This window comes from Aegilops tauschii, chromosome 1 (genome assembly GCF_002575655.3).
Source record: "Aegilops tauschii subsp. strangulata cultivar AL8/78 chromosome 1, Aet v6.0, whole genome shotgun sequence".
NCBI classification, from domain to species: Eukaryota; Viridiplantae; Streptophyta; class Magnoliopsida; order Poales; family Poaceae; genus Aegilops; species Aegilops tauschii.
This window is the reverse complement of record NC_053035.3, coordinates 110,495,671-110,519,787: the sequence shown is the minus strand read 5'-3', so window position 1 is coordinate 110,519,787 and position 24,117 is coordinate 110,495,671. Positions and strand designations below refer to the sequence as shown.

The window sequence follows — 24,117 nt, the reverse complement described above, 5'->3', positions numbered from 1 at the left end:
CATAAACACTTTTATTTTCAAAGGAATTTTGACAGCCCAAACATGCTTGGAGGTAGGAATGGAGCTCGAATTAATTACATCAATATACATTGATTTCACCGTGAATACTCCAGACCTAGTCAGTTTCCAGCGTAATTCATCGGGTTGTCGAGAAAGATGGACATCCATTAGTCTCCGAACTAGACGGAGCCAATCTTCCCAACGATTGCCCACTAACGACCGTCTGAATTGAATATTAAGGGGGATGGATTGAAACACCGTAGCAACGAATACCTCACGTCGTTGAACAATGCGATATAAAGACGGATATTGAATGGCCAAGGGTGTCTCGCCAAGCCAAGTATCCTCCCAGAATCGTGTACTAGCGCCGTTGCCAATAACAACCTTTGTCCTATTAAACATAGATTGTTTGACTTTCATCAGGCCTCTCCAGAAAGGCGAGTCAGTTGGCCTTACTGTGACCTGGGACAAGGATTTTGTCTGTAGGTACTTGCTGCGAAGGATTTGGGCCCACATAGCATCAGTCTCAAAAGAAAGCTTCCACAGCCACTTGCTAAGAAGGCATCTGTTCTTAACTTCAAGATTCTCAATACCAAGACCCCCTTGATCTTTCGGTCTACAGATGATATCCCATTTTGCAAGTCTGTACGTTCTTTTTAGCTCATCACCCTGCCAAAAGAAACGCGATCGATAAAAGTCCAGTCTTTTCCTAACACCAACTGGGACTTGAAAGAACGATAAGAGAAACATAGGCATACTCGTGAGCACCGAATTAATCAGAATTAATCGGCCTCCATATGACATGAGCTTGCCCTTCCAGCAACTCAGTTTCTTCTCAAACCGGTCTTCGATGCACTTCCATTCTCTATTGGTCAGCTTTCGATGGTGGATTGGAATACCTAGGTAAGAGAAAGGTAAATCCCCCAAGTCGCACCCAAACAATTGCCTATAAGCCTCCTGTTCGTCTTTGGCTCTACCAAAGCAGAACAGCTCGCTCTTATGAAAGTTAATCTTTAACCCGGTCAATTGTTCGAAAAGGCATAACACCAGCTTCATATTTCTCGCCTTGGCCAGGTCATGCTCCATAAAGATGATTGTATCATCAGCGTACTGAAGGATGGATACACCTCCATCAATCAGATGAGGTACCAAGCCACCCACTTGACCATTCTCCTTAGCCCTTCCTATCAAGATGGCTAACATATCAACCACAATGTTAAACAGGATAGGGGACATCGGATCTCCTTGTCTTAAGCCTTTATGTGTCTGGAAGTAATGACCAATATCGTCATTCACTTTAATTCCCACACTCCCTTTTTGCGTAAATGATTCGACCTGGCGTCGCCAGGCTTCATCAAAACCTTTCATACGCAATGCCTGTTGGAGAAATGGCCATTTGACCTTATCGTACGCTTTCTCGAAATCCACCTTAAAAATGACACCATCTAACTTCTTGGAATGGATTTCATGGAGCGTTTCATGAAGGACGACCACCCCTTCAAGGATGTTTCTGTCCGGCATGAAAGCAGTTTGGGAGTGCTGCACCACAGAATGCGCAATCTGTGTGAGCCTATTAGTCCCGACCTTGGTGAATATTTTAAAACTAACATTGAGAAGGCAGATTGGCCTGAACTGCTCAATTCTCACAGCATCCGTCTTCTTAGGAAGCAGTGTGATAGTTCCAAAATTCAAGTGAAATAATTGAAGCTGTCCAGAGAACAGATCATGAAACATAGGTAGCAAATCCCCCTTAATAATATGCCAGCACTTCTTGTAGAACTCCACCGGAAATCCATCCGGTCCGGGAGCCTTATTATTTTTCAACTGTGTTATTGGTTCATGTAAGGGTTTATTTTGTGCTTCTTACTTGGCCACTCGTGTGATAATAATTTGAGCTGCTATACATTGCAATCATTGATGCCATCATACTGATGCAAGCATTGTTGTTTCTCATGGCTGTAAGGATATCTTTTTTTTTTTTTTGCTTCTTGCTTGAAGTAGAACTAGTCTAGACTGTTCAGCTTATAAACAAGGTTCAGACTGTTGACAAAAATCAGATAAGAGTTGAATTATTATTTTACTGAAAGACAAACGGAATGTATTTTGCCGTGATAAAAACCAGATGTTCATCTTTTTCTTGCACCTCCTGTTTGGCTAATGTAACCATCATACAGATGTTAAGAAATTCCCGGTAACATATACAGTAGTACATTTTTCTTCAATACTTAGAGTCAAATGTGATATGGGGTGGGGGTACAACTAGTTCCTATTTTTTCTTGAATCGGTTCGCGTAAGTCCAAGTTCTATGTTTGCCTCTGTCCGAAGTCCCTGGGAACAAAGAAGCTAGCATAACGCTCGCCCCCTAGCAGCAAAACAAAAAAAGTTCGCCCCTTTTGCTGAGTAATTCTGGCACAGTGAGTTTTATCATTCTACAAATCAATATATAGTTCACAAGAACACTAAATTCTTGTGTAGAGAGCGAGAATAGCAAACAGTACTTCACACTAATTGACAAGACTGCACTAATTTAACGGATCAATCATGAGTCTTCTCTGTCGCATGGTCTGCTGTTGTAATTTGAGCTGCTATATATTGTGATCTTTTCATGCTGTTACTGATGCACGAATTGTTGCTTTGCAGGCCTGTCAAACCAGGGACAGAGCCAGGAACTCAACAGGTTCTTCACATGGAGGATCGATAGTTTCTCCTCACTTCTTGATAAGGGTGAAGGATGGACCAACTCCAGTGTGTTTCAGATCAGGGGGCTTAACTGGTACAGTTGCTTGATGCATCCAATCATGAACAAAATGCATTCTCACTTTTTGCTATCCCTTCCTTTCTCTTGACTTGATTTGCAGGTACCTGATGCTGAACCCAAGGGACAGAAAGAGTGGCGACAAAAATGAATATGTTTCTCTTAAGCTTGTGCTGGCTCAAACAGTATCTGAGAGATCCCATTTGATCGCGGAGGCAACTTTCAAGTTCCTGATATATGACCAGTCATATGGAAAGCACCATGAAGAGCATCAAGGTACGTTAGCTCCATGGAGTAGTTCTTTAAGGTTCACAACTAGTCGGCTGATACTTATTTCACAAGAGGAATACAACAGTTATGAAACAGAGAGAGATATAGAGAGAGAAGCATCATTTCTTTGTTTATTGCCTTACATCTGAATATTATGTTTGCAGTGAGCCACAATTTTCAGGCTGCAAGCAGACTCTGGGATCTCATGCATGATCCCCCTCGCGACGCTTAAGGAGCAGTCCTCTGGATTCCTTGTCAAAGACAGCTGTGTTTTCGGTATCGAGTTCATCAAAGTTGTCGCTGTTGAAAGTAACGGCATGTCAGAGACGCTGTTTGTTCAGAAGACTAGCAACATCTGCAGTGACCCGCAAGTCTACACCTGGAACATTGGTGATTTCTTTGTGTTGAAGAACCCGAGCACCTCCCCAGAGTTTGAGCTCTGTGGACACAAATGGTAACTTGACCAATAATATTAATTCTTAATTATTGGGTTTATACAGAATTGTCTGAATTTCATTTGAACAGAGAGGCTACCATACTTCTTTTTAAAATAAAATAAAAAATAAAGACGCTGGAGTTCGACTTATCAGTGATGAATTACACCGTGTGGTGTTCTCCAATTTTCAGGTCCATCGCTCTCTATCCATCTGGTTCCGATAAGAATGGGAACTACCTCTCCCTGTACCTGAGCACGAAGGTGCCGGATACATTCCATAAGGACTCGGCGATCCTGGCAGACGTTAGCATAAGCATCAAAGACCAGGAAACTGGCAAGCACATGAAATTATCAGGTTTGCCCTTTAGCAGAAATTTCACGCAATAGACCAGATTTGAGATACTAAAACAATTTTTTATCATCATATTTCCTGATTAACATTTTTGGGGGGGGGGGGGGGGGGGGGGGGGGTTGGGGGGTTTTAGGCAGGTTGCAGTTCAACAATCGCGCCTCGACATGGGGATGGGAGAAGTTCATATGCTGGAAGACTTCAAGGACTCCTCAAAAGGTTATCTCGTGAAGACAAAGTGCTGCATTGAAGCTCAGATTGCAGTCATTGGTTCCTCCAAGACGGAGTAGCTAGATTATTCGGCCTCCATGATAATGTCATGTCTCGTGCGTGTGTTCTATACTTGCTTGAACTGTGTTTCTGCATCCCTACAAGAAATCTAAAACTAATGGCATCGACATGTATGACGATGTGTCTTAATGTGGGAGAAGCTTTATCTAGATAGAAATCAACGCGTAGTGGGAGAGACTACTTACATAAAAATTACAAGACACCCTGTGCTTTGTTGTGGAGATCTTCTACTTTTACATGTTTTAGAGGCGTAATCGCGTAATGACTTGAGAAAGAAAGAAAAACCTTTACCGCCCGGCAAACTTTGTTGTGGACGTACTCGAGAAAGACCGGAGCCCGGAAAACCAACTCAAGATTATTCGTTTTCCATGATGCTAGATCAAGACAATAAGACAATCACTTCCTTCAAGTTTCTGTCTATGACGATTAAATCTCGAATTTCATTAGAACATTGGCCTTGTTCAGTTGACATGGCTTCAAACATGAAGCGTCACCACCCTCTAAACTTCACCCCTGCGAGGACTAAAAATCCTAGCCTAAACTACTAGACGGAGTCGAGGGGACGAGGTCTTCCGCCCGACCGCCGCTATCACGATCACCCCCTTGACGATCTTCTGGGGAACTTTAGAAGTGCCGTGGCATTTGGCAGGTCAAATCCCTCGGCTCGTCCAAGTTCCGAGCCACGATTCGAGTGTTCTTCAACGACCAGGGCTTCGACCTCCGGATCTCCCCCGAGCCTCCCAACCACATCGGTCGCCCCCGCATCCCCAACGACAGCTTCTTGGGGGTGGCCCCGATGGTGGGGGCATGGGGGCCATCGCAGTGACCGAGACCCCCGCCACAACCACAACTCCGACTCGGGGGAGGGCGATGATGACTCCGAGGACAGCCCCCCTCACGACCAGCCTGCCGCCGCGGCCGCCAGGGGTGGTTCCGGGGCCGGCCGCTCACACTACTCGGCCCCCCGCCTCCCGCTGACGGCAGCGACGCCTCCGGCGTGAGCCTCTAGGTCATCCCAGCTTCGTATCCCCGCTCCCCCCGACACCTCCGGCTTCCTCGCCTCTCTCTGCCGCCGCTGACTCGACTCCGGCCGCCCCGCTCCCGCCCACGGCGGATACTCAGGCCGAGGAGGTGGGGAGGGTCCTGGACCTGCTCTTCTCGACTCCTCTCGACAAGCCAGCCGCGCCAGTCGTGGCGGACCTGGGGCTGACCACCCGCCCCCGGGTGCCACCATGACCCTGGCTCCGCTGGCCCCCGTCATCGTCCGGACTCCATCTCCACCGGCCCTGCCCCTGGCCTCCTCGTGCACCGCCCCGATGGATCCTCGGCGGTGGTCACCACTCCTGTGGCCGCACCCCTGCCTCCACCTTGGACTGCGGCCTACTCCAGGCGGGGCAGATCGACCTTGACCCTGGTAACGTCCTCTCGTCGCAGTGCTCGGATCGAGGCAGCCAGGCCGGAGGGCAGCCCAGCTCTGCCTATCCCCGAGCGGGCAGAGCTCCGGGCCGCTGCCCGGAACCATGAGCCAGGTACTCCGTCCATCCCAGCTACCCCTGCTACCTGTTTGTTCTCTGCTCTTGAGTTGGCCCCGCTTGGCCACCTTGCAAAGGTGGCCGCTAACTCGGCCGTCGTGTTCAGGGGAGAGATTGCGCCCCTATTAGCTCAGATAGAGGCAATTCGCGCGCGGCAAATCCTTGATGGGCGCCTAGCCGAGGCCCGCGCGCGCCTTCAGAACGCCTCGGGTCCCTCTACTGAGGCCACCCCGCAAGCTCAGCCGCTTGCGGTGGCCGATCCTGCTGAGATCCGTGGCCGCACCCGCTCCCGCACCGCAGCCCTCCGCGCCCAGAGCGCATCTCGAGTCTTGGGGTCAAGCAACCCCTCGATGGTCTCGTGATGCGAACCCTATTCTGGAACATCCGCGGCTTCGGCCAAGATGGCCGCCGCCGCCAACTAATTGAGTACATGCGTAACAAACGAATCGACATTGTGACCATCCAAGAAACGATGCGCACTGAATTCTCCATCTCGAAGCTCGAACATTTGAGCTCCGACCTATTTGCCTGGCACTGGCTCCCTTCTAGTGGGAGCACGGGTCACTCGGGTGGCATCCTTCTAGGTGTTAAGGATGCCACCTTTGAGGTAGGAAGCATGGACCGGGGTGGGTTCTTCGTTAGCATGGAGATATTCGAGCGGGCTCTGAACTTCAAGTGGGAAGTCATAGCGGTTTTCGGCCGGGCGGACCACCGCCGCTCTGAGGCCTTCCTCGCTGAGCTCCGTAGGAAAGTCGCGGCTGCCCAGCTACAGGTGGTGGTTGGCGGCGACTTTAACCTCATCCGTTCGGAGGAAGATAAGAATAATAATTTGGTCAACTTCCCCCGGATGCAGATGTTCAATGACTGCATCGCGGATATGGGGCTTCGCGAACTAGATAGAGTTGGTGCCAAGTTTACTTGGACCAACCGTCAAGCGGATCCAACCCGCTCGGTCCTCGACCGGGTCTTGGTATCCCCTGAGTGGGACATCCGTTGCCCCCTAGCTTCGCTTCAAGCGATTACTCAGATTGGATCTGATCATGTCCCTCTCCTCCTCTCTCCTGAGAACTATCGTCCCCCCCAGCCGCCCCGCTTTCGCTTCGAAACCTTCTGGCTAAACCAGCCTGGGTTTGCCGCTGCAGTGGTTGCGCGGTGGTGTGAGGCATGCGATGCCCCCCATCGATCCCTCTCGGCCGTCGACTCCTGGCAATTTTTGTGCTAAGCGGTCGCGACAATTTATGAAAGGATGGGGCGCCAACGTGGGTCGCGACATCCGGGAGCGGAAGAAAGCTCTCTTAGAAGCCATCCAATCCTTGGACCTCTGCACTGATGCCATGGGTCTCTCGGCCGACGAATGGATGCTTAGGTACGATCTGGAGGACCAGCTCACGGTCATCTACACGGACGAGGAGGCATATTGACGCCTGAGGGGTAGGCAGAATTGGGTCCTCAAGGGGGATGCCAGTACCGCTTACTTCCAGGCCATCGCTAACGGCCGACGCCGCCGCAACTCCATCCCGCTTCTTTGGGACGGAGAGGCCCTCCTGCAGCAACCTGAGGCCATCAGGGCCCATGTCGATGGCTTTTTCAGAGACTTGTTCTCTGCCCCCCCGGGAAGGGCTTACACTCGCGCAAGACATCTGGCCGGCCCACTGCTGTGTCTCGGCAGCAGACAATGCGGCACTGACTGCCCCTTTCTCCGAGGCCAAGGTGTGGGCGGACATTAAGGGCATGAACCCGTCCTCGGCACCTGGCCCGGATGGCTTCCCGGTGAAGTTCTTCCAGAGCTTCTGGGAGGTCATCAAGCCAGAAGTGATGGCCCTGTTTGAGGAGTTCTATGTAGGTTCCATCGACCTCACTAGGCTTAACTTTGGGATAATCACCCTCATCCCCAAAGTTGCGGGCGCTTCGGATATCCGCCAATTCCGCCCAATCACGGTGATTAATGTCATCTTCCGCATCCTCGCGAAGGGGTACACCAATAGGGTGGCCCCAATAGCGGATCGGATCACTCACCCGGATCAGTCAGCATTTATCCAGGGCCGCTATATCCTTGACGGAGTCCTAGTTTTTCACGAAGCTCTCCATGAGGTGCACTCCAAACACCTTAAGGCAGTCTTCCTGAAAATAGACTTTCACAAGGCATATGACACAGTCAGCTGGCCCTTCCTTCGGGAATGCCTGCTCCGGAAGGGCTTCGACGACCGATGGGTGACCCGCGTGATGCAAACTAAATCTCTCTACCAGGCTATCGCCCCCTCTCCGGGGTCTGAGGCTCTTTCCACCATCTGGGGGATCCAGCTACCCTTGAAAATTAGGATTTTCTTGTGGCAATGGATCCGCGGCCGCCTTCCGTCCGGCGTGGAGGTCCTGAAACGCAACGGCCCTAGCGATGGGTGTTTTCCGCTTTGCGGGCCTGAGGAGGATTCAAACCATATCTTCTTCACCTGCGTGTCCGCGCAGTTCCTCTGGAGCTGTTTCCGCGAAATAGTGGGTGGAAGTTGGGACCACAACAACTTCCCCGCTCTCTTCGCCGAACTCCAGGCACTTCCACCCTCATATCGCCACATTAGGCTGCTGACCATCGGTGTGCTAGCTTGGACGCTGTGGACTGTTAGGAATAAGCTTGTGATTCAGCGTATCCCTCTTCGTCGCGCTACTAACACTCTGTTCAAATGGTTTGGTTACTTGCAGTTTTGGCGGCCGCTTAGCCGCCCCAGGGAGAGAGACGCCATCACCTCCATCATCACCCAGCTTCGCGCGATGGCTTACCAGATGGCTCCACCGCTTCCCCCACCACCACCAGAGCCGGATTAGTTCTCTCGTCATCATCACCAGCGCCGTGTTTGTTTGTGCGTCCCTTATGTCTGTTTTGGGCTTGTTGTGATGTGCCCACAGCTGAACCCGTGGAGTGTTTTGTGCATGCGTGTTGGACCTTACCTACAGTGGCATTGGATGTGTGTGTTGTTCTGGTGTGACCTTGTTGACTTTGTTCTCGGTGGTTGCTTTATTTATAAAGCGGGGCGAAAGCCTTTTTCGGTAAGTGCAAGATGGCAGACTGCTAGTACAAGCATCCCCAACCAAGCAGCCAAGCAAAGCATATAGTACGTACCATTCCACCCAACAAGTCAAGCAAAGCATACCAAATTCTCTAGAGCTGTGCAGGACTCTTGTTTTTCTGGTTTTTTTAGTGTTTTTTGGGATTAAATGAATTAGGGAAATCTGGACTCGCGTCCGTTAGCTACCAGCCAGGTTCAAGAGAACTGCCCGCCCGCCGTTGGATCCAAATCCCGAATCTTAAAGTAGCCCCAATGGCCACGTTAGAAAAACAAGAGCGTTCACTGGGACCATGGCGGCGGCGGCGTGCGTGTCCACTCGATGCATCAGATCAACAGTGGCGCGCCCCTCTCCCTATCCCCATTTCCCCCTCGTCGCCCGCAGATAGTGAGAGGGAGCAAAGCAAGAGCGTGTTCCGGCGAACCCAGGGCGGCAACCTCGCTTGGCGATGGTGGCGCGCATCCTCGCGTGACATGGAAGGCGGCGGTGATGGTGCGGGCTGGCGGTGAGCACGCAGGTGGAGGCCCTAGCCCTACAATGCCATGGGAACCGTGTGGTGTCCTCTGCTGCAGGCGCCTCTGGACGTTTGCCGCTGCGGCCTGACACTACAGCCGACAGCCCGATGATGAACGTGCCTTCGTGGCTGTCGCCGCCATCATCGCGGCCCCAGCCCAAGCCCTCGCAACTGTGCCAACCAGGCTCCACGGACCACGACGTGCATTTTTTCTCCACCTCTAGCTTCATTCAGTCGCCGCATCGATGGATGGCGGTAGGGTGGTCGGGTACTGCCGACGGCCAACCTAGGAGGAGTGCCGGGCTTCATCCGGATAGTCTTTTGTCTTATAGCACATTATTGCACAATTATAGAAAACATGCTAATATTTCGGTCTTGCATATAGGTCCTGGTGTCAAAGGTTTAGACCCGTTGTTCAACTCAGTTTGCATATGAAGAAGATACCAGATGTCCATGAATATTAATCAAGTTAAGAAACTAAGAAATATTGTTAGAATAAAGAAACTAGCGAGGAAAAATAACAAACTCTTTGTCTGCGCAATCAAGAAGACATCAGTCAACTATATGATGGTACTATCTGTTTTGCCTTGTTTTTCCTATGCACGCCATTTCAATATCAAGAAATTATATTTATGCATATCTTTGCTTCAATCCTTTTCAAAGAAATTTGTCGATGATTATATCTTAAAGTACCTATATGCTCAAGAGGCAAGGCACGTATTCATAAACACCCACAATATAACATTTGACGTCTTCCTCAAGAGGGCGAAGGATGGGTGTGCGGTCATCCACAGGTGATGGCCTAAAGTTGGAAGGACCTTCAATAACGTTGAAGGCTCAATATTCGCCTCCCGCTTCAGTAGTTTTTCAGATGATTTATCTGCCTATTTACTATCTATTATGCTAATTTCTAGAGATTTTAGAGGTTACATGTGAAACTTGTCACTTGTGTACCATGGTGTGGTGGACTAGCTATATGGTGTATTGTGATGTCAATTATGAAATCCTAGTGGTCATTCGATGGATATGAAATGTATTGTGTGTTTGATATGAAATCGTGGTGAGCATTTGTTCAATATGAAATGTGAATTTTCTTATTGGCATAAATGCACATGTTGTAGATCAATGGTTTCCTACAGTACATTTATTTTTCTTACTTTGCAAGGATTTAGCTACCTTATGTAATTTGACCACTTATAATTTATGTTTCACCAACTTTATTTTGAATTTGGCGATTCTAGGCGTCGAGCGGCCTGGCGGGAGCCCACATCAGTGGCCTCTCGCAATTTTGATTGTCATCCCACCCCGGCCGATGTCTGTCTCTGATAACCCACAAGTATAGGGGATCGCAACAGTTTTCGAGGGTAGAGTATTCAACCCAAATTTATAGATTCGACACAAGGGGAGCCAAACAATATTTGAAGGTATTAGCAGCTGAGTTGTCAATTCAACCACACCTGGAGATTAATTATCTGCAGCAACACGATCAGTAGCAAAGTAATATGATAGTTTTGATAGTAGTAACAGTAGAAACAGTAACGGTAACAGTGATAACAGTAATTTTGTATCAAGAACAATATAAGGTAAATTCGTAGGCATTGGATCAGTGACTTGTTGGATGATATTCATCATGAGATAGCTATAACCTAGGGCGATACGGCACTAGCTCCAGTTCGTCAATATAATGTAGGCATGTATTCCGTAAATAGTCATCGTGCTTTATTAAAAGAACGTGCATGACATCTTTTGTCCTACCCTCCCGTGGCAGCGGGGTCCATATTGGAAACTAAGGGATATTAAGGCCTCCTTTTAATAGAGAACCGGAACAAAGCATTAACACATAGTGAATACATGAACTCCTCAAACTACGGTAATCACCGGAAGAAGTCTCGGTTATTGTCACTCCGGGGTTACCGGATCATAACACGTAGTAGGTGACTATAACTTGCAAGATCGGATCTAGAACATGGATATAATGGTGATGACATAAACGGTTCAGATATGAGTTCATGGCACCCGGGCCCAAAGTGACAAGCATTAAGAATGGCAAAATCATAGAAACATCAATCTTAGAACATAGTGGATACTAGGGATCAAGCCCTAACAAAACTAACTCGATTACATGATGAATCTCATCTAACTCCTCACTGACCAGCGAGCCTACAAAGGAATTACTTACTCCCGGTGGGGAGCATCATGGAATTGGCGATGGAGAAGGGTTGGTGATGACGAAGAACGAAGATCCCCCTCTCCGGAGCCCCAAACGGACTCCAGATCTACCCTCCCGAGGAAGAACAGGGCTTGGCATCGGCTTCGTCTCGTGGATCGCGATAATTCTTTCTCCCTGATTTTTTTGGAAAAATAGGATTATTTAGCATTGGTTTCAGGGTCTGCGGGGCCACCAGGTGGGGACAACCCACCTGGGCACGCCAGGAGAGGGGGGCGCGCCCTGGTGGGTTGTGCCCACCCAGGGGCCCCTCTCCGGTAGGTCTTGACTCCAGAAATTCTTATATATTATATAAAAATTCCTTGCAAAGTTTCGTTTCATTCTGAGAACTTTTATTTCTACACAAAAACAACACCATGGTAGTTCTGCTGAAAACAGCGTCAGTCCGGGGTTAGTTTCATTCAAATCATTTAATTAGAGTCCAAAACAAGAGGAAAAGCGTTAGGAAAAGTAGATACGTTGGAGACGTATCAACTCCCCCAAGCTTAAACCTTTGCTTGTCCTCAAGCAATTCAGTTGATGAATTGAAAGTGAAAAAGAAAAACTTTTACGAACTCTTTTGCTCTTGTTTGCATAAATAAGATTGAAAAGCACCCAGGTTTTCAGCCAACATTATAACTAACCGTGCCGACAATAACTCTTAAAGATTATAATGATTCATATCAATGACATAATCAGCTAGCGAGCAATAATAAGACATCTCAAACGGCAACACGTTGTCAAAACAACCATGATATAATATGACAATAGTGGTATCTCGCTAGCCCCTTCTGAGACCGCAAAACATAAATGCAGAGCACCTCCATAGTTCAAGCAGCGCCTAAACATTGTAATTCATGGTAGAAAAGATCCAGTCATGATGCACCCAACATAGGTACACACAATGCATAAGTCATGACAGCTGTGCTCTCAGGTTCTAGCGCTTGTTTTAGAAGGTGATGACACAACATAACAGTAAATAGATAGTCTCTTCGCAGAGGGAAGCAGTGATTTGCAGAGGTGCCAGAGCTCAATTTTTAAAACAGAGGTAAATGATATTTTGAGACATGCACCCTTCTCATTTACTTCACGACCATCAGTTATCAATATCTTCCATGCTAAGCACGCTAGTGGTGGTTCCCAAGCGATAAAAGTAAAGGTTTTGACTCCATTGCGAGTTTTTGTTTGATTATTTAAGAGATTAACTCTTTTTCAGCTTGCAGTTTGGGACTGGGCATCCCTATTACCGCCCTTTTCTCGTGCGATGGCGAGTGAATAAACACTCGACCTGAGAATGACCCGCTTAGCATGGAAGATACCGACCACCTCCTGTCGTTCCATGAATGATCCAGGCACACAAAGAGGATATTTATTTAGAAGTTTTTAGAGGTGGCACATGCAAATTTACTTAGGACGGCAGGGTAATACCGCATATAGGTAGGTATGGTAGACTCATCTGGAATAACTTTTGAGTTCAAGGTTTTTGATGTAGAAGCAGAATTCCCACTTAGCATAGGCGAAAGCTAGCGATTAGATTCAGAAGCGGCCAGCTAGAGAGTAACAACGATCATAACCATGCATTATGCATAAGTAACATTGGACACTAGCATGAGTAGGATATGAACACCATGAACATAAATATCATAAAGTCTATGTTGGTTTTGATTCAACTACATGCATGAACATGTGCCAAGTCAAGCCACTCGAACATTCAGAGGAGGATACCATATCATCATACTACATCACAATCATTTTAATGCAATGTTGATATCCAAGGTAAATCATTATCCACTCCCAGCTACTTATGCATGGCATGAGAAACTATAATCTCTAATTGTCATTGCAAACATGTTTAATCATAATGGAATGAATCATGGATACTAGGTTAAACATATTTACACAAACAGAACAAGTCGAGTTCATACCCGTTTCTCTCTGCCACGGCCAGTTCATCGAACATCGTCATTATTGCCTTTCACTTGCACGACCAAACGATGCGAAAATAATAATAGTGCAAGAGTGTCGTGGACTAAGCTGGAATCTGCAATATTCAACAGGAGAAGACAAGGTAAAATGTGCTCTTTATTAGTTTGACAATTATTCATATGAGAGCCACTCAACATTTTCATCGTGGTCTTCTCCTTGGTACAACTCTAATAAAAAGAAAAGAAGTTCAGAGAAACACACTGAAATATTTTTGGAGTTTTTGGTTTTCTTGAACAAGCAAATAAAAGGGAAAAGCAAAAACGAGAAAAACTATTTACACGGGAAATCTCCCAACAAGCAAAAGAAGAACAATGAAATCTTTTTGGGTTTTCTTTTAATATTACTACTAAGCATACATAGAAAGTAAACTAGCTATAACTAATTTTTGGGTTTTTCTAAAGTTTTTCAAACACACAAGAAGAAAGCAAGAAAAATAAATATAAGCATGGATAATACAATGATAAAGTGTGAACACCGACTAATGAAATATGTGGACATGAATGTAACGTCGGTGAGAACACGTACTCCCCCAAGCTTAGGCTTTTGGCCTAACTTGGTAGTCGATCAGCAGCCTGGATAGTAGTCGACATGGTAACTCACGAAGGCTCTTGGTGCGGACACCTCGGCCTGCCGTGCTCCCTCCACTACTGCGTTGTGGGCTCAGGCCTCGCTCTCAAGAACAAAATATTTTCCCTTGCTGTGATAGTCAAAAAGAGCAGGCGGATGCAAATATGTGTGCACAACAGATGTTTGGTTAAACAATAGATTGTAAGTCAAGTTATCAATCTTTCCCTTAAGGATCTTATGGTCTTTTAAGGTATTAAAATCTAAATGCTGCGTGGGTAGTATAGGGTCAAAGGGCAAAGGTGAAACATCCAGCCCTCGTGCTAAACGCGTGGCATAAATTCCACCATAGAACCAACCACTGTTAGCGTTATGCTGAAGTCTGCGTGCAACAATTGCTCCAAGGTTATAATTCCTTTCACCGGTGAGTGCGGTGTGTATGAGGCTCAAGTCTGGAGCACAATGTACTACAGTTTTGCTTGCCTACTATGCATTTCCCATTAAATAATGCAAATTACTGAATTGCGGGAAAATGAATGCTCTTTATTCTACCTTGTGTCACTCCCCTCGTCTCACCGCAGCAAAGACTAGTCAAGAATGTTTGGTATTCAGCCCTTTCAGTTCGTCAAGCGAACCCCAGAATGGGAGTTTGCAGTGGTAAGCAAAATTCTCTAGTGGGATGGTAAATGGATTATCATAAAGCATAAACGACACCCTGGACTCATGAGGAAGGAATTTAAATCCTTTGACAAATGATTCAGTGAGAAGATGGCGTTGTCCGCACTTATCTGAAAGGTAGGGGCCGAGACCGGCGTTGTGAACATATTGCTAAAATTCCTCTGTAATACCCACACGCATCATATACTCATCGCAAGGCCATAAAAATGTTTTGGTGGCGGCATCTCGAGTAGAACTTTCACTTGGTTCAACATATGACCGGCGAGTGGGGCTGTCACTAGAAGATGCCCCCGAGGATCTCCTGCTCGAAGAACTCCTTCCAAACAAGTTCATCATGTTCGCGTACAATTTTCTGAAAAATTTTGGGAGACAAAAATTTGTCAACAAAACTTATTAAATTGATAGCAACTACTCATAGGGCATAGAGGCCATAGCAAGCATTCAAACTACTTACAACTCTAAGAATTCAACATGCAAGATTATTTACAGCAGCACCAAGAGTAGCTATTTATTCAAAATATAAACCACTAAAACAAAAACTAATTGCACAAACGGTGGAGTCACATACCAAGCAACAATCCCCCGAAACAGTTTCGGAAACGGAGCTTCGAGCAAAGAGATCGAAATCCGCTGGTTTGAGAGCAAGAACACGGGAGTGAGAGCTATGGAGATTTTTTTTGGAGGTAAGTGATGAAGTGGGCTAAAGGGATAAGTGAGGGGGGCCACGTGGGGACCACAACACATCAGGGCGCGCCTGGGGGTCCTGGCGCGCCCAGGTGGGTTGTGCCCACCTGGTGCACCTCCCTCTGATATTATTTGCACCAGAAATTCAGAAATATTCAGAAAAAAATCGTATTAAATTTTTAGAGCATTCTGAGAACTTTTATTTTTGGGTCATTTTTTATTGCACCGGAAATTCAGAAAATAGACAAAACATGGCATTTCATTTTATTGATCTAATAAAAACAGAGAACAAAAAGTAAGGACATAAGTTAGTGCTTACTAAATTCATCAACTTCATACCGCTCAAAAATGATCCATTAATAAGGTTGATCAAGTCTTATTAACAACCACTTTTGATTAGGATGAAACCGAAGAACTTACGTAAATCACTAAGTTACCTCAATGGGGATATGCATTTCCCCAACAATAAACATTTCATATTTCTTTTTGACAGTAGGTAGAGGTATTTGAAAATTTCCAATAGTGATTGTTGGAGATTTTTCAATAACATTAATACCATTCACTTGGAATTGTTTCTTCGGAAACTGCACCGTATGCTCATTACCATTGATATGAAAAGTGACCTTGCTAAAACACTAATCTGCTTAAGAGAGAGAGGTTTCCGTCCGCTCGTGACGGTTGGGGCCGCTTCTGGCATCTTCTTGGCGTTTCCACACAACGCTCTCTTCGACAACACTTGCCGCTGAATCTGGACCTCAATCCCAGAAATTCTCTCACCTCTACGCCTGAATCCACGCTCAATCCCAGAAATTCTTTCACCTTAGTGCCTGAATTCACACTCAATCAAAGCCTTGCGAGATTCTAGCCAGTATCCCCACCTCGAGAGCCCTGGTTCTAAGATCTCCGGGTGGGTTTTCTGGCTGTGACTCTACTCTGAAGTCGGAGGCCGGCCGGTGGCGCGGTGGTTCTTGGAGGCATTAGGGGCGGCGGGATCCAGGAGCTTATGCGGGAGATTGCTGCAATGGGTGGTGAGATGACACCAGGTCTAGAAGGGGTGGAGGGTAGGCTGAAGAATCTGAAGCTCTCGGAGGCAGAGAAGAGGGGCATCAAAATCAGCAAGAAGCAGGCCTGCTCCTCGAAGGTGAGCATGTTTCAAGCAGTGGGTAAGCTCCTCTCAGATAGGCCTGCAAAAGCAGAGTACGTGGGAAGAACATTAGGAGGAGTTTGGAGTCCCTTTTCTGGTGTGGATTGTAAAGCCCTTGGCAGAAATCGTTTCCTTTTCACATTCCATGATGGAGCTAGTAAAGATAGGGCTCTGAATGATAGACCATGGAGGTTCAATAAGGATCTATTGGTGATGGAAGACTTTGTGCCAAGTAAAACCATCGATGAGTATCATTTCAAAATGATACCAATCTGGGTGAGAGTCCATGGCATTCCCATGGGGGTGATGAGTAGAGAAACAGGGGAGTTGGTAGGAAATAAGTTAGGGACCTTTTTGGATGTTGACCTAGATGATAATGGGTATGCTATTGGGCAGTTTATGAGGATAAAGGTGAGAATGGACATAACAGTACCAATCATGAGGTTCAGCACCTTAGAAATGGAAGATAATAAAGATCCGACACATGAGGAAGCAATGAGAGGAGAAGAAAAGGGAAAGGAAGAAGAGGAAGAGAAGCAAAAGCTCATCTCATTTGAATATGAACATCTTCCAGATTTCTGTTATAAGTGTGGCATTATTGGCCATACAGAAAAGATATGCCCAACAAGAAAAGGGGGACAAGATGAAAGGCAATTTGGTCCATGGCTCCGAGCAATGAGTTATAAAAATTACTCAAGTGATGGGAAGAGCGGAAGCTCAAGTGACCGTGGAGGTTTTTGGACAAACAACACAGGAAGTAGGGGTAATAAGCAAGGGAGTGATGGACCGTCTTGGAGAAAGAGCTTGCCAAGCCAAAGGGATGTAGGTATGCCATCAAATGGGGAGGAAAAAGAAGTCATGAGTCCTATGAAAGTAAATACAGAGGACCAACTAGGGTTGATGAGAGATACTCCAGTCAACTTACTGGATGACAAAGACATTTTACATCAAAGAGAGAAGGTGCAGATTAGGGAAGAGAGTAATTCCCAAAGGTCAGGGAAAAGTGTAAAACAGGGCACTTTCAAGAGAATAGCAAGAGCAAAGTACAAACAACAACAGCAAGCACAACCATCCAAGAATGAACAGAAGAAGAGGAACACTGACCTCATGGAAGTGGACCTGGAGACAGGCCTAGTGAAAAAAGCCAAGATGGAAGTTGACGAGGAAGGAAACGGAAAAGGCATAAAGGAAGAAAGCAAGAAATCTGAAATTGGGAACGCCGGGCTGCAGGAACAGCCTGGCGAGACAAAATGAAGATAACAGCTTGGAACTGCCGGGGATTGGGGAATGGCCCGGCAGTTCAGGGACTTCTGGACCTCCAGAAGCAGGTGGACCCTGATGTACTATTTATATCTGAGACAAAAATGAGTGAAAACAGGATGACTTGGTTCAAGAGTGTGATGGGGATGTCAAGCATGATTGTGAGGGATTGTGAAGGGAAAAGTGGTGGCCTGGTCCTATTGTGGAAAAGACATGTCAAAGTGGAACTCCACAATTATTCCAAATATTATGTGGATGTGCAGATCGTCGAGAAAGACGGCTTCAAGTGGAGATTCACCGGAATTTATGGAGAACCGGCAGCAGACAAAAAAGAGAGGACATGGTGACTGATGAGAATCCTCAACCAACAAATGAAGCTCCCATGGCTATGTGCGGGGGACTTCAATGAAGTGTTATATGGGCATGAAAAAAAGGGAGGACCGCCACACAGCCAAAAACATATGGAGAAGTTTAGGATGGCGTTATTTGAATGTGGCCTACGTGATCTAGGTTTTACCGGAGACAAATTCACATGGCGCAACAATAGTCATCAAGCTGACCACTATATAAAAGAGAGACTAGACCGAGCAGTGGGGTCCAGGAGTTGGTGTGCTCGCTTTCCTGCCCATAGAGTGATTAACGGAGACCCGAGACACTCAGATCATACACCAGTCACCATTTTGATTGAGGAGTCACATAAAATGCCTAGAAGTATTAATAGCAGAAATGTTTTTAGGTTTGAAGCTAAGTGGCTGGATGAGGAAGACTGTGAAGTCATTGTTAAAAATGCCTGGAATGCTTCGAACATGCAAAATGCGGGTAAGGCCAGTGTATCGCAAGGGCTCCAATATGTGGCCAGGGAGCTTAAGAATGGGATGAAAATTCGCTTGGGGACCTGCATAAGAGAATTAAATTAGTGAAGCAGGAGCTAGAGGAAGTAAGAAGGGGCGAAATAAATCAGGAAAGAGTAAACCAAGAACATTTCTTTAAAGAAAATCTGAATCGGTTGGAACAACAACAAGACACAACCTGGAAGCAATGAGCGCACGTCAAGTGGCTTCACTCGGGAGATAAAAGTACATCATTTTTCCATGCATTTGCTTCAGAGAGGAAAAGGAGAAACACCATCAAAAGGCTGAAGCGAGATAATGGATCATGGATTGATAATGCTGAGCAGTTGAAGGAACACATCACTAACTATTTTTTAGCATCTTTTCCTCGACAACGGGGCAAAATAATGAGGAGGTGCTTCATGTGATCCAGCCTAGAGTGACGAGCCAAATGAATGAAATTCTCTGCTCAGAGTACAGTGAGGAAGAAGTAAAGAATGCTCTTGACAGCATAGGGGATTTGAAGGCCCCAGGGCCTGATGGAATGCCGGTGGTGTTCTTCAAAAAGTTCTGGAGCATAGTGGGTGATCAGGTAACAAAAGAGGTGCTCCTCGTGCTAAGGGGGCGACATTCCAGAAAGCTGGAACAATACGATAATTGTACTTATCCCAAAATCTGCAACTCCGGAGAGTTTGAAGGATCCGTGGCCCATAAGCCTTTCCAATGTGGTTTACAAGCTGATAGCAAAGGTACTCATCAATAGGCTAAAACTAATCCTCCCGGATATAATTTATGCAAATCAGAGCGCCTTCGTCCCAGGACGATTGATCTCTGATAATATTATCTTAGCATACGAATTGACACACTTCTTGCAGAAGAAAAGAAATGGAGCCAAAGGATATGCAGCTATCAAACTTGACATGAGTAAGGCGTACGATCAGGTGGAGTGGAAATTTCTTCGTGACATGATGCTGAAAATGGGCTTTAATAGAAGATGGACGGAGCTAGTGATGAAATGTGTCACCACAGTTAAATACCAAGTTAAGGTGAACGGGGATACAACAAATACTATCATTCCAGAGCGAGGGCTTCGCCAAGGTGACCCCCTCTCTCCCTATCTCTTTCTATTATGTGCCGAGGGCTTCTCTACTATGCTCCATGATGCTGAAATAAATGGTAGACTTAAAGGTATTAAAATATGTAATACTGCCCCAAGTATAAGCCACTTACTATTTGTAGATGACTCTCTACTCCTCATTGAAGCAAACACCAATAGTGTAGATGAAGTGAACAGGATCCTCAGTACGTATGAAGCTTGCTCAGGTCAAGCCATAAATAAAGAGAAATCTGCAATCCTTTTCAGCAAGAACACGAAGCTGGAAGACAAAAGCGAGGCGATGAACAAATTGTGTATCACTAAAGAGGGCTCTTCAGGTAAATACTTGGGACTACCGGTATACATTGTCAAATCCAAGACCAAGGCTTTCCACTACCTGAAAGAAAAGAGGCATGCTAGAACGGGAGTACTACTCATGTTCCTACTACTCCTACTACTAGTAGTAGTACAACTGTGGTACACTTGATGGTCAAAATACTATTATTCATCCGGTCCTCACGGTGAAGTGACAAGACCTTGCGCCCAAGGTGACACCAGTCCAGGCAGCGTGTCCGGGTTACCAAAGTCAGCCTCACCTTGTGCACTGTGCAGTCACTGTCACCACTGCTATATAGCATGCCTTGCCTCATCTCCCTCTCCCCTAGCACCACTCCATCTTCATCTCTGTCTCGCCTGAGATCCTGAGGTCACTCTTCATCATCTCACTGTGCCCCCGCGTACTGCTACCTCTTGAGCACTGCGTTGGTTTCCCTTGAAGAGGAAAGGGTGATGCAGAAAAGTAGCGTAAGTATTTCCCTCAGTTTTTGAGAACCAAGGTATCAATCCAGTAGGAGGCTACGCGCGAGTCCCTCGCACCTACACAAAACAAATAAATCCTCACAACCAACGCGATAAGGGGTTGTGATCCCTTCACGGTCACTTACGAGAGTGAGATCTGATAGATATGATAGGATAATATTTTTTGGTATTTTTGTGATAAAGATGCAAAGTAAAAAGCAAAGGAAATAACTAAGTGTTGGAAGATTAATATGATGAAGATAGACCCGGGGGCCATAGGTTTCACTAGTGGCTTCTCTCAAGAGCATAAGTATTTTACGGTGGGTGAACAAATTACTGTTGAGCAATTGACAGAATTGAGCATAGTTATGAGAATATCTAGGTATGATCAGTATATAGGCATCACGTCCAAGACAAGTAGACCGACTCCTGCCTGCATCTACTACTATTACTCCACTCATCGACCGCTATCCAGCATGCATCTAGAGTATTAAGTTCATGAAAACAGAGTAACGCCTTAAGCAAGATGACATGATGTAGAGGGATAAATTCATGCAATATGATAAAAAAAACCATCCTGTTATCCTCGATGGCAACAATAGAATACGTGCCTTGCTGCCCCTACTGTCACTGGGAAAGGACACCGCAAGATTGAACCCAAAGCTAAGCACTTCTCCCATTGCAAGAAAGATCAATCTAGTAGGCCAAACCAAAGTGACAATTCGAAGAGACTTGCAAAGATAACCAATCATACATAAAAGCATTCAGAGAAGATTCAAATATTGTTCATAGATAATCTTGATCATAAACCCACAATTCATCGGTCTCAACAAACACACCGCAAAAAGAAGATTACACCGAATAGATCTCCACGAGAGAGGGGGAGAACATTGTATTGAGATCCAAAAAGAGAGAGGAAGCCATCTAGCTAATAACTATGGACCCGAAGGTCTGAGGTAAACTACTCACACTTCATCGGAGGGGCTATGGTGTTGATGTAGAAGCCCTCCGTGATGGATGCCCCCTCCGGCGGAGCTCTGGAACAGGCCCCAAGATGGGATCTCGTGGGTACAGAAGGTTGCGGCGGTCGAATTAGGTTTTTGGCTCCGTATCTGATCGTTTGGGGGTACGCATGTATATATAGGAGGAAGAAGTACGTCGGTGGAGCAACGTGGGGCCCACGAGGGTGGAGGGCGCGCCTGGGGGGGGGGGGGGTAGGCGCGCCCCCTACCTCGTGGCCTCCTGGAAGCTTCTCTTACGTAGGGTCCAAGTCTCCTGGATCATCTTCGTTCCAAAAATCACGCTCCCGAAGGTTTCATTCCGTTTGGACTCCGTTTGATATTCTTTTTCTGCGAAACTCTGAAATAGGCAAAAAAACAACAATTCTGGGTTGGGCCTCCGGTTAATAGGTTAGTCCCAAAAATAATATAAAAGTGAATAATAAAGCCCAATAATGTCCAAAACAGTACATAATATAGCATGGAGCAATCAAAAATTATAGATACGTTGGAGACGTATCAAGCATCCCCAAGCTTAATTCCTGCTCGTCCTCGAGTAGGTAAATGATAAAAACAGAAATTTTGATGCGGAGTGCTACTAGGCATAATTTCAATGTAATTCTTCTTAATTGTGCTATGAATATTTAGATCCGAAAGATTCAAGATAAAAGTTCATATTGACATAAAAATAATAATACTTCAAGCATACTAACTAAGCAATTATGTCCTCTCAAAATAACATGGCCAAAGAAAGTTCATCCCTACAAAATCATATAGTTTAGTCATGCTCCATTTTCGTCACACAAGAATGCTCTCATCATGCACAACCCCGATGACAAGCCAAGCAATTGTTTCATACTTTAGTAATCTCAAACTTATAAACCTTCACGCAATACATGAGCGCGAGCCATGGACATAGCACTATGAGTGGAATAGAGTATAATGATGGGGGTTATGTGGAGAAGACAAAAAAGGAGAATGTCTCACATCAACGAAGCTAATCGATGAGCTATGGAGATGCCCATCGATTGATGTTAATGCAAGGAGTAGGGATTGCCATGCAACGGATGCACTAGAGCTATAAATATATGAAAGCTGAACAAAAGAAACTAAGTGGGTGTGCATCCAACTTGCTTGCTCACGAAGACCTAGGGCACTTGAGGAGGTCCATTGTTGGAATATACAAGCCAAGTTCAATAATGAAAAATTCCCACTAGTATATGAAAGTGACAAAACAAGAGACTCTCTATCATGAAGATTATGGTGCTACTTTGAAGCACAAGTGTGGTAAGAGGATAGTAACATTGTCCCTTCTCTCTTTTTATCTCATTTTTTGGGCCTTCTCTTTTTTATGGCCTTTCTCTCCCTTTTTTTTATTCCTCACTTGGGACAATGCTCTAGAAAATGATGATCATCACACTTCTATTTATTTACAACTCAATGATTACAACTCGATACTGGAACAAAGTATGACTCTATATGAATGCCTCCGGCGGTGTACCGGGATATGCAATGAACCAAGAGTGACATGTATGAAAGAATTATGAACGGTGGCTTTGCCACAAATACTATGTCAACTACATGATCATGCTAAGCAATATGACAATGATGAACGTGTCATGATAAACGGAATGGTGGAAAGTTGCATGGCAATATATCTCGGAATGGCTATGGAAATGCCATAATAGGTAGGTATGGTGGCTGTTTTGAGGAAGATATAAGGAGGTTTATGTGTGAAAGAGTGTATCATATCACGGGGTTTGGATGCACCGGCGAGGTTTGCACCAACTCTCAATGTGAGAAAGGGCAATGCACGGTACCGAAGAGGCTAGCAATGATGGAAGGGTGAGAGTGCGTATAATCCATGGACTCAACATTAGTCATAAAGAACTCACATACTTATTGCAAAAATCTACAAGTCATCAAAAACTAAGCACTACGCGCATGCACCTAGGGGGATAGATTGGTAGGAAAAGACCATCGCTCGTCCCTGACCGCCACTCATAAGGAGGAAAATCAAATAACACCTCATGTTTCAAATTTGTTACATAACGTTTACCATACGTGCATGCTACAGGACTTGCAAACTTCAACACAAGCATTTCTCAAATTCACAACTACTCAACTAGCACGACTTTGATATTATTACCTCCATATCTCAAAACAATCATCAAGCATCAAACTTCTCTTAGTATTCAACACACTCATAAGAAAGTTTTTACTATTCTTGAATACCTAGCATATTAGGATTATTTAAGCAAATTACCATGCTATTTAAGACTCTCAAAATATTCTAAGTGAAGCATGAGAGATCAATAGTTTCTATAAAACAAATCCACCATCATGCTCTAAAAGATATAAGTGAAGTACTAGAGCAAAACTATATAACTCAAAAGATATAAGTGAAGCACATAGAGTATTCTAATAATTTCCGAATCATGTGTGTCTCTCTCAAAAGGTGTGTACAGCAAGGATGATTGTGGTAAACTAAAAAGCAAAGACTCAAATCATACAAGACGCTCCAAGCAAAACACATATCATGTGGTGAATAAAAATATAGCTCCAAGTAAAGTTACCGATGGAAGTAGACGAAAGAGGGGATGCCTTCCGGGGCATCCCCAAGCTTTGGCTTTATGGTGTCCTTAGATTATCTTGGGGATGCCATGGGC

At 45.6% G+C, this 24,117-nt stretch overlaps 2 protein-coding genes across 2 annotated transcripts; both read left to right on the top strand.

The window, feature by feature from the left end:
• Window positions 1-2,627: 2,627 nt before the first annotated feature.
• LOC109736682 (uncharacterized) lies at window positions 2,628-4,293 on the top strand (the record flags this gene model as incomplete). Its single annotated transcript, XM_040399759.2, is given in 7 exon segments — window positions 2,628-2,773; window positions 2,859-3,031; window positions 3,190-3,214; window positions 3,216-3,479; window positions 3,653-3,816; window positions 3,947-3,997; window positions 4,000-4,293. Coding segments are annotated over 7 exon segments (924 nt in total), but the record flags the coding sequence as incomplete, so codon positions are not given.
• Window positions 4,294-5,994: 1,701 nt separating this feature from the next.
• Window positions 5,995-7,054, top strand: LOC141027763 (uncharacterized). The gene is made up of 2 exons (XM_073505139.1): window positions 5,995-6,603; window positions 6,776-7,054. Exons 1-2 carry the CDS (start codon window positions 5,995-5,997, stop codon window positions 7,052-7,054), a joined length of 888 nt encoding a protein of 295 aa, XP_073361240.1.
• The last annotated feature ends 17,063 nt before the right edge of the window (window positions 7,055-24,117 follow it).